Raw genomic sequence first — 9,710 nt, forward strand, 5'->3', positions numbered from 1 at the left:
TTGTGAAACACTCCAGGACGTTAAAAGGAAGAAGGAGCAGCAGCATGAAAGCCTCAAGCAGAAAGCAGACTGTCAAGCAAACCCAATGCAACAACAAATTTTATTACAAAAGAATAAACTTGTAAGACCCAGGTTATGATTAGAAAGACTGAACCACCCCAACTGGCAATGCGTAATTTGGAGGGTCTGTGTAATCCCTCTGGAGAGAGATTTACTTAGGAATTCTTCTGCTCTTCACATCTCAATGCCTCTTCCCTCCTCCCACACCACACATCTTCAATTCCCAGTAACAGCTTCTGCCATTTGACCTGCTGAAGCGCAGCCTACACGGTAGTTTTCACTCAACACATTACTCCTTACATCATGGGCAGCTTTTATTCTTCACCAGCACTGTTGCCTCTAGCAGAGTTATAGAAATGGCTAACAGCATGTCCCAGTTTCCTTGGCATATACAAAGCCACACACCATCAGAAAAGCTGCTTAGTATCTGTTTCTTCCTTCCCTTTCTTTATTGGGATTCCACAAAGCCAATGCTGCTTCCAAAAAAGTAAGGAAATCCAATCATTTTGTAGCATTCTTAACAGAGCAGACAACTGCAAGGTTAACCGAAGTAAAACATCTGCTTTACATAATACTAAACCATAATCTTTGCAGATTGAAGACCATGTGGGTTGTAAAGCAACATCGAGAAAGCCTGCAACTTCAAGAGGGAAGGAAAGTAGCTACAAGAACAGCATGATCCACACGCATCAAGGAGAGCAAAAATTAAGTTTGAGATCTTTCTTTCAATATACCATTATTTCAAAAAGAGCAGATGAACTCAAATCCTAACAGTACAAATCTATCAAGTTGCTTTAGATCTTCACTGTTGCTTGTTTGGTAAAGTTACCGATCTGTGACTAGATTGAAATGAAACACAGTTAATCCTGGAGGCAAGCAGCACACATCTCACCCGCAAAATTTCCACACAATCATGAACTGTGTAACAGAACCTACGCTGTGTAGTCCTAGAGGGCAAACATAGGCATGTAAATAACAGAACACCTGAATGTGAGTCCTTGGTTTTGCTATAGCAAACTACGGCTACATTAGCACTCCACTGAGGACATTTGTGACCGACAAGACATGCTGTACTAACAAACGAGGGTTATTCTTTGGTAGTAGCCTAAAGTTAACAAACACAGCAAGCTCAAAAGGTAGAGCAAGGAATACATGTAAGTTTAGGACCATTTCATTATGCATTTTTGATAACAGATTGTAAATCAAAGCCTAGTAGAGACTAATTCTTGCCCAAGGCATTGAGTCTATGTCAAAAAAGCTTCCATTTGCACACTTTAAAACCCTAAAGCGGTTTTCCATGAAAGATCTTTGGCTACTACTCAGAAGGGCCCCACTATATTTTAACCACTTCAACTCACACATAGAGAAGCTTAATTACCACATCATTGGTCCCCAATGTACTGTTCAGGTCAGTAGGAAAAACTATCATTTAAGTTTTAAAAAGCAAGAAAAAGATAAAATAATTGCTCAGGGGAAACAGAAGCCTGACAGCATAAGGGAAATCACTAGCAAGACCTACCAGTCCCATACCAACAGCCCACACAAGCAGCTTTGAGGACAACTTTCATTCAGCACATCTGATTTAGCGTTGCTATACATGGCTTACAGAAGCCTACTTTATCCAGAGCATAATGGGGTGGACCTGCAGGATACTAAGTCCAAAAACATGCAACAACAGGCAAACTGCACTTAGTTTTTGTGGTTATTTAAAGAAAGGGGGTCAGAAGTACAATGTAGAAGTCAGCCAACAATGAGGCAGACTACTGATCAATACAGCTGCAAGAACAGAAGCGTCCTTACAGCCTTTTGCATTTCTACAAATTAATATCTGTGGATTGTGAAGTTAAGTTATGGTGGCAAACTGCCTCAGGTGTCCATTTGTCATTAAGTAACAGAAAGAATAAAATGAAGAATGAAAGTTTCAAGATAAAATTCTGTTGCCCGGCAGGCTGTACCTACTACCAGAGGAAAAGCAAACAGTTTGTTGTCAGCAACCTAACAAGGCTTTTTTTTGTTTGTTTTTCATTTTGACAATGGAAACTTTGAAGCAAGCAGGCAGATTAAGACCTCATCCTGACGAAAAAAGTTTTAGACTAATTAAAGCTAGTCATGTAGAACTACAGCAAGCCTTTAAGAGAGCCCTCTTCTCACAGGACACTAAGTTAGGATTCAGAATGTTTTGGACAGAGTACTAGCTACTATTGCTCACAAATCTTTTAAATTATTTTTCTTCTCAATACAAATTTGCTTAATTTTAAGCAGATACAAGCTTTTTTAGCAGTCCTGATACTTGTTCTAGTTACTTGACAGTTACCCTGAAGACCAGGAAATAATCCCCAATTTGCTAACAGATTTTATTTTTAATTGCTACACAAGAAAAAAAAAAATCTTGGCCAGAATTATTGGTAAGGAATCAAGAATTTTATTGGGTTAGCAGATCATAAATATCCAATAGTTTTGCTACTCCATACTTCTAAATCAAGAACATTCCTGTGATTACTGTAGCAAAACCAGGGACAATAAAGATACATAGTACTTATAGTTTAATTTATACAAATTAAAATGGAATCACAATTGCTTCCTACTCCTTTGTCACCCCACCTATCATTTGGTGTCTCGGGTCCTATTGAGTAATCTGAGTTTGGCTAAAAGCATGCCAATGTAATGTACTTCAGCAGCCCTTATCTCATGTCACATACAGCTCCTGACCTTACCAGGTAGCTCTGGGGTGATACCAGGGCAAAGCCTGCAACATTTTACTGGCACATCTAACTCCCTTCACCAGCGGCTTTGTTCACCTTTTAACACAGATGAGCCTATATTTTAATGCTAATTTCCAGGATATAACCAACATCTCCAGCCTAAATCACAATATATTGTTTTCCTCTAAACACACACATCCACTAGCAGAAAGAGACCCAGAACATTCACTTTTAAGTTAGTCCACGCATTACAGAAGTAATTGAACCAAAGAGGAGTGCTCTCAGGATGCTGAAGTTTTAACTTTAAAATACAAGCTTTTACAAGCACATACTTCATCTTGTAGAAGAAAACTCAGTAGAAATGTGATGCAAAGATAGGACTGTACAGTTAAGCACACATCACATTCTTCAAAGCATTATTCCCAATCTGGGGCACAAGTAACATTTTACAACTTGTTGAAGTGATTTATACAGCAAAGCAAGCTTATTTTTAACGTAAATACTGTAGATTTTAGTGCGTGTTATCGACGTAGCAAGGATTAAAAGCTGGATTTCATGGTAAATTGACCATCCTCTTACTTACACCTAGAAAATCAAGCTACCAAAGCCCCTGAACCACTGAGATGCATTTCACTAGTTACCTCTGTAAAAGCTTCACCGTGTCCGACAAAATACTGAGACAAGATCCGAGTGCGCATGTAGATCCATTTACTTCAAATCAGAAATGACATTGTTTCTCTTCAAAAACCATACTTAAGGCCAGTAAAAATATTGGAGAAACAACAGTGTAAGAATTGAAGCTGTTACTAACTTGGCACATCTGTAACAGCAGTTCCGACTTGGAATGTAGCACACGGTATCTACAGCCAAGGCAACAGGCAGCATATGACCCCCGCGATCAGCTAGGGTGACAAGGATTCAGCTGTTAGTCTGATTTATTTTACTGACACATACCTGACAGGGCTTGTGGGAGTAGAGGACACAAAAGGCACTCTGAACACAGAATATTATGGTATGTAATAGGTGATGTTGCTACACAAAAATGTAGCTGAATGCAGATCTCAATGTTAAAGACTTTTTTCTGTGCCATCAATCATAATAGTAAAAATCTAATACGATTTAAGATCACAACACAATTACCAGAGAAGCTTCCGTGATACAAACTAGTACCCTAACATACCTTGAGGTTCCATCTCTTAGACCTGAACCTTCAAGTTCAATGGTTTCTTCAAACTGACAATGAAGACCTCCACTACTTTCACTGCCCTAACAGCACCCATGCCTTTCCTGCAAGCACACAGTGCCAACTGGCTGCCACTAGCATGGTGAAGTACATTCTCCATCTGATCTTCAGTAAACTCAACAGCTCAAATTCTAGCAAGTTTTAGTGACACACGCAAAGCTTAAAAATAAAGTCAATCCTATACTCATGCCTAATTTCAATTGTTGGCCCTCTCACTAGTAATTCAAAGACTTAGCAAGATCTGGGGGTCATTCATTCTTAAACCCAAGCTCGTTAAGCCATTTTCCCCCATTGTCATGCAAAGTAAACAATTCATTTAAGCATCTGTGTTGGGTCTGTCTGAGTTTCCACAGAAACTCCCTTTTGGATATACACCAGGTCTATAAGTACACCAGGTCTGTAAGTCTTCAGCTGGAAGTTATTTCAACCCAGAGCCATTATCCAGTCTTCCTTCTGCTGGTACACTATCTAACACCCTACCTGAGTACTGTAGTGTCTATCAAACAATAAAATATAGGAAGAAGTAGTCACTGAACTGAAGTGTGAATGCGCACATCCGTCCCACACATATGTCTGAGGGGTCTGACACTGCCTCCAAGAAAGGCAAAGTCTTATTAGATGGAAGAGCAGTTCTCAGTGGTATTACTCAATATCCTAAAGCAACACAAATTTAGTTGACTCCATTTTAAGTTTAATTATCCATTTCAAGATCACTAAGGTACAGGAAGTTTTGCATGCTTTCCAACAGTACAAATGGCAAGACTGAATTCTTAAGGCTTGCAAAAGACAGCATAATACATGCATTTAAGTTAACTTCCATTATTAAGTTGTTCTACCATAAGAATGACTTAGCATAATTTATTAGTCTCAACTTCACGTACGACTCCAGTATTTAATGTAGTATTTTCAAGTTCTCTCATGGAAAAACTACTGTCCACATGCTTAACACAGCTACACACACTCTTCAAACGTTTTCAGGAGCACTAGAATTTAGTTGATGTTAATTCCACCCAATTTTACAGCAATACAATCTATGAACACATTCAACAGTTCCTTGCAGCTACTACCAAAGTCTCTAATATGCTTTCATCAAGAAGAAGTGTCAAAACAAAATAAAATCAGACAATGCACGATCACATTCTGAACAGGGAAAAAGCCAGAAACTAACACAAAGGAGGAGTGCTTTTAAAGTGCAGAAATAAAATGTATCAAGTTTTTTCCTTTACATTTCATTAAACGGAAAATCCCTGCTATTCCCAAAATAATCCTACAGCAGGTAGCCATAACTCTTAAATAGGAGACAGAGAAAAGGCAAAGCAGCAGCCCAAGGTCATACACCATGCCAGTTGCACAAAAGCAGAGAACCCAGATCTACCCTATGCTCCTTTCGACTACAGTCTCCCCTTAATTAGGCAGGAAAATTAAGCATACTGAAAAAGAGAAATTGAACCCAGTTACTAATAAAGTTTGCAAAGCGTGCTTGGCAGTGCATATTATATGACTGCTGTCAGTCTAGTAATGTACTGAATACTCATTCGGCAATTAAATCTTTTAAGTTTGGTAAAGTTGGTTTTGTCACTTGGTTACAATAAAAACAAAATATATGTTGGAAGGAAAGGCTAACAATATTCTGTACTGTCATTTATTTCATCCCCTTTCCATCCTCTGGGGAAAGAAAATGAGAAAGAGAAGAGGAAAAAAGGCTTCTGAATGACCTGTTTATTCAAATTGCTATGGGCAGCCCAATTTCCTCCCCAGGAAACAGAGGAGTGAGTAAAGCACCTCTGTGTCCACAGCCAAGATCAATGCCACCAACCACTGCTCAGCTGGTAACAGTATATACATACCAAAACCCAGCGCATTTTGAAAGGTGTTGGTGTGGGGATAGATAAAACTTCCCTTGGTCAAGGATCAGCACCACAGCATGCGGCAGCAGCCACAACAGGTCAACCCTTCCCCCAACTCCACATCCTCCCCCATTACAGAACAGTTTCTCCTCTGCCCATCTAATTACCTTGCCCTTAGCTAGAGTCACAATTTCCACACCCCCTAACAGCTGCAGCTTTTTTTTTCCCAAGTAGTTAATTACAACTGGAGGGCAAAGTCTACTATAAACTTTTACCTCTACTGAAACAATTTAATATTCTGCACTTTTTTTCCCTGTCATCCAGCTCCCTAAGATGCATAGCTCTCATCTTCCTTCTAGACTTAAAACTTTGTTCAGATTTCTATTTTTTCTGTAAACGCATACACTTTACATATTGCATAAGATGACCAACTAAATGTGCTTTTTAAAAAAAATTAAATTTCATTCTTGTTCTTTTAATCCTGTACGCAAAGCAAGATGTTCATTTTATGACTAGACTATCCAAAGGTCAGTTACCAAATTTGGTCAACAATGGTGCCATCACAGCCGTCATCATTCTTGTCACTGTCAAAAGCAACAACTGTCACCTTGCTATTATCAGGAAGGGAAGGCAACTGGAATATTCGCCATGTAAATTCTATTTACAGTCTGCACTGCGTCCAAAAATGTCTTGCGGTGATTATACATTGAGCTTGATAACAATTAACTCAAAGGCAAGAAGGATGACCAGTTAAACACTTACTCAAGGTTAGTTTTCAAAGCCAACAAAAGCATTGGGAAATCCCACTTCAAATAAGCAAGCGGGGTTGAATAAGAAGTACTTTTAAAATACCTGCCTAGCATAGTTACGTACTTCTGACTCATGCAGTGAAAGACTCCCCAAAACTTTCTTCTTTAGCATAGGAAAAAAATCCATTCACAAGGCAACCAATTTAAGAGAGAGCGATTGACTAAGCATCTTATACTTCTACCTCTTGAAGAAAGAGAAGGGTGTACAGCTCCTATATGTTGGAACATACGTCATTTCTGAGTCTGCAATATACAAGCCAATGAAATAAGAACAATTCATACTTACGAAAGATATGCAAGCTGCCAGCAACAAAATTCTAACTAGTAAGTCTTCAAATTGTTCAATCACAAGCTCGAGTAAGGTTTTTCCTGCAATGTGTAAAGATGACATTTAGTCATGAATATAAAAAAAGGATGAACTATTGACAAGAACTAGAAAATTTCAAGAAAAAATGCTTACCTTCCTCAGCTGGTAATTCTGTCGGTCAGATTTTTTCAGGAAGCATGTCAAAGAGAAGAAATCATTGAAGAAACATTAGAGCATTATAAGGCATCCACCACATACTGCTTCTGCATTGTACACTCAACTCAGTTGGGTTTGAGAGCCATACCTTAAGAGCCATTAAAGCAGCTCTTTTCATTGTAAGAACTGAATAGGCCTGCTAGTCTTGCATTTTAAGACACATACAGGTTAGCTGGAAGCTGCTAAGGGTTGTAAATTCAGCCAAGTCATCACTCCAGCCAGCTGTGTGACTTCTGCTGTTGCTGCATACAAAGGGTCAAAGGCTTAAAATGCTTTCCAAATGCTTTCTGACAAGGATTTTCCTCCACAACCACTTAAAAAAATAAAAGAAGGAACTTGGTTCAAAATATTTCAAGTGCTTTTCTTCATTTCAGGATTTTCTCATTTCTGCTCTCTCTTTATTTCCCCACAACTACATTTAGCAATATGAGAGGCATAAAAGGGGAGTTAAAGCTAATAAAAAGAAATACACATAATTTTCTCACAGCTTTTCATTTTTACACAATGCCATCATAGTTCAAAAGGGACTAGTAAGGACAAATAATGAAGATTTTTTTTTAAATCGCCCTATCTGACGAATTTTGTGTCCCGACTCCGGAGAAGAATGTAAAATGAGGGACAGAAAGGTATCGGAAAGCATAGAAAAATGAAGGTCAAGACGGACAAAAAACCCCACGGTGTTTCATTTCAGAATGGAAGAAGATTTCCCACCGTTAAGGTGAAAGGAAACGGAGGTGACATCCTCCTTCCCAAAGCAGCCCTGCGAGCTCGGGGTATGAAAGAAACCCACGAGGTGGAGTTCAAGTCAGCCATCTTCTCTCCCTCGCTCCTATTCCGGGTCCTGTAAGAGATGCCGGCTTTGCAAATACATACACGTCAGGCCTTGAAGCCGGGCCCCGAGAACGATGAGCGGAAGAGAAGAGTGGAGAGAAAAAAAAAAAAAAAGGGAGCGGAGGGAGAAAAGAAGACGAATGCCAGCGACAGCATCCCCGCGGCTGAGGGGGCCGGTTCACCTACCGTTGGAGCCCCATTTCTCCTTCAGCTTCTTGACTTGCTCCAGGCTGAGCCCGGTGCTTTCGTTGACCCCGAAATAAGCCAAAACTTCCTCCACAGTCTTTGTGTGCGCGTTCTCCATGGCTGGGGCAAGGAGCAGCAAATGGTGCCTGGCTTTTTCTGCTTCTTCTTCTTCTTCTTCTCCCTCCTCCTCCTCGTCAGCGGCGGGCGCAGCGGCGAGCCCCCTCTTCAGCCCCCTCAGCGCCTGGCTCTGTCCCCCACCGCCCCCGTGCTATCACCATAGACCCCCTCCCGCACCACAGGAGAGCCCCCGAGCCCACCTCACCGCCTCTCTCTTCCCGAAGGAGGCAGGAGGGGACGTTAAAAAAAAAAAAAAATTAAAAAAGGAGAGGGGGGGGAAAAACCCGATGAAAAAAAAAAAAAGCCCCCGCCCCCCCTCCCACCCCACACGCCCTCTGAGGGAGCCGAGCGGGGCTTCGGGCACCCCCGAAGCCTGGCTGAGGAGAGCCGCTGCGGCCTGAGGGGCGCGGGGCAGAGCGCGGCCGGTTGGCCTCGCCTTTCGCCTCGCCGAGCTCCGAGCCGCCCCCGCGGCCGGCGATAACGGCTCGGAGAGGCGGGGAAGGAGAGGGGAGGGGAGACACACACACAAAAAATAAAAAAAAATAAAAAAAAAAAAAAAAAGGCGCAGCCGCCCCGCTGCCTCCCTCTCAGCCGGGTGAGGGTCGCTACGCCCCCCTCACACACACACTCCCAAGGCCGCCGTCAGGGCTGCGGGCTCGTTCAACCCCCTCCTTCCCTCCCCCCCGCGAGGTTCCGTGGCTCCGGTGGCGCACCGGCGGCGGCGGCGGCGGCTGCTCTAATGTAACTTACGGGAGCTGGGCCGCCCGGGGCCCCACTCGCCGCCGCGGCATGTGGACGCCGCTCATTGGCGGGGCGAGCGGAGCGGGGCGGGGGATGGAGCGGCCCCGCCCGGGGGCCGCTGAGGCGATGGCGGTGGCGGTGGCGGTGCCTGGCGCGGTCCTGCGCAACGCGGGGCGGCCGCCCTCCGCCCGGGGGAGGAGGAGGAGGAGAAGGAGGAGGAGGAGGAGGAGGAGGAGGCGGGCGCTGCAGGCTTCATGCGGCGGCGGGAGAGCTTCCGCCCTGCCGGGGGATGAGGCCCGAGGGTGGGGGGCGAGCTGGTCCGGCTCCCGGTGGCAGCAGCCTCATGGTGCGGTCTCGATATGGTGGTTGAGGGGACGCGGGGGTGCAGCCCCGTCAGGAGGGATGAGGTGATGGGTGTCTCAGCGCAGCGGCCTGTCGTGACTGGAGCCGCGTGTGGGGTTGCCTCTGTTTGTGTCGTGACAGGATCGTCAAGTACCCAAAGGGGGGAGTGGGATTGTCTCCGCTTCTGTGGTGACAGGAGCCTCGTCCAGCCTTGAATCCACCCGAGGAGGGAAAAAATCACGAGTTGTGTGCCAACGTGCATGCACTGAGGGGTTTGTGCCCCAAAGATCGTGCCCCGGCTGTGACGGG

At 43.5% G+C, this 9,710-nt stretch overlaps 1 protein-coding gene across 2 annotated transcripts in view; it reads right to left on the bottom strand.

Annotated features, from left to right (window-relative positions):
• ATP2A2 (ATPase sarcoplasmic/endoplasmic reticulum Ca2+ transporting 2) overlaps nucleotides 1-8,423 on the bottom strand; it is a 44,688-nt gene extending 36,265 nt beyond the window's left edge. For both annotated transcript variants that reach the window (XM_084297217.1, XM_084297216.1), the window contains exons 1-3: nucleotides 8,202-8,423; nucleotides 7,122-7,139; nucleotides 6,948-7,030 (exon numbers count right to left, since the gene is read on the bottom strand). In XM_084297217.1, coding sequence (XP_084153343.1) covers nucleotides 6,948-7,030; nucleotides 7,122-7,139; nucleotides 8,202-8,319 — 219 coding nt within the window. In that variant the 5' untranslated portion in view covers nucleotides 8,320-8,423. The remainder of the gene's footprint in view (nucleotides 1-6,947; nucleotides 7,031-7,121; nucleotides 7,140-8,201) is intronic.
• Nucleotides 8,424-9,710: the final 1,287 nt, after the last annotated feature.

This window comes from Netta rufina, assembly GCF_964035555.1.
Source record: "Netta rufina genome assembly, chromosome: 17".
In the NCBI taxonomy this organism is placed as follows: Eukaryota; Metazoa; Chordata; class Aves; order Anseriformes; family Anatidae; genus Netta; species Netta rufina.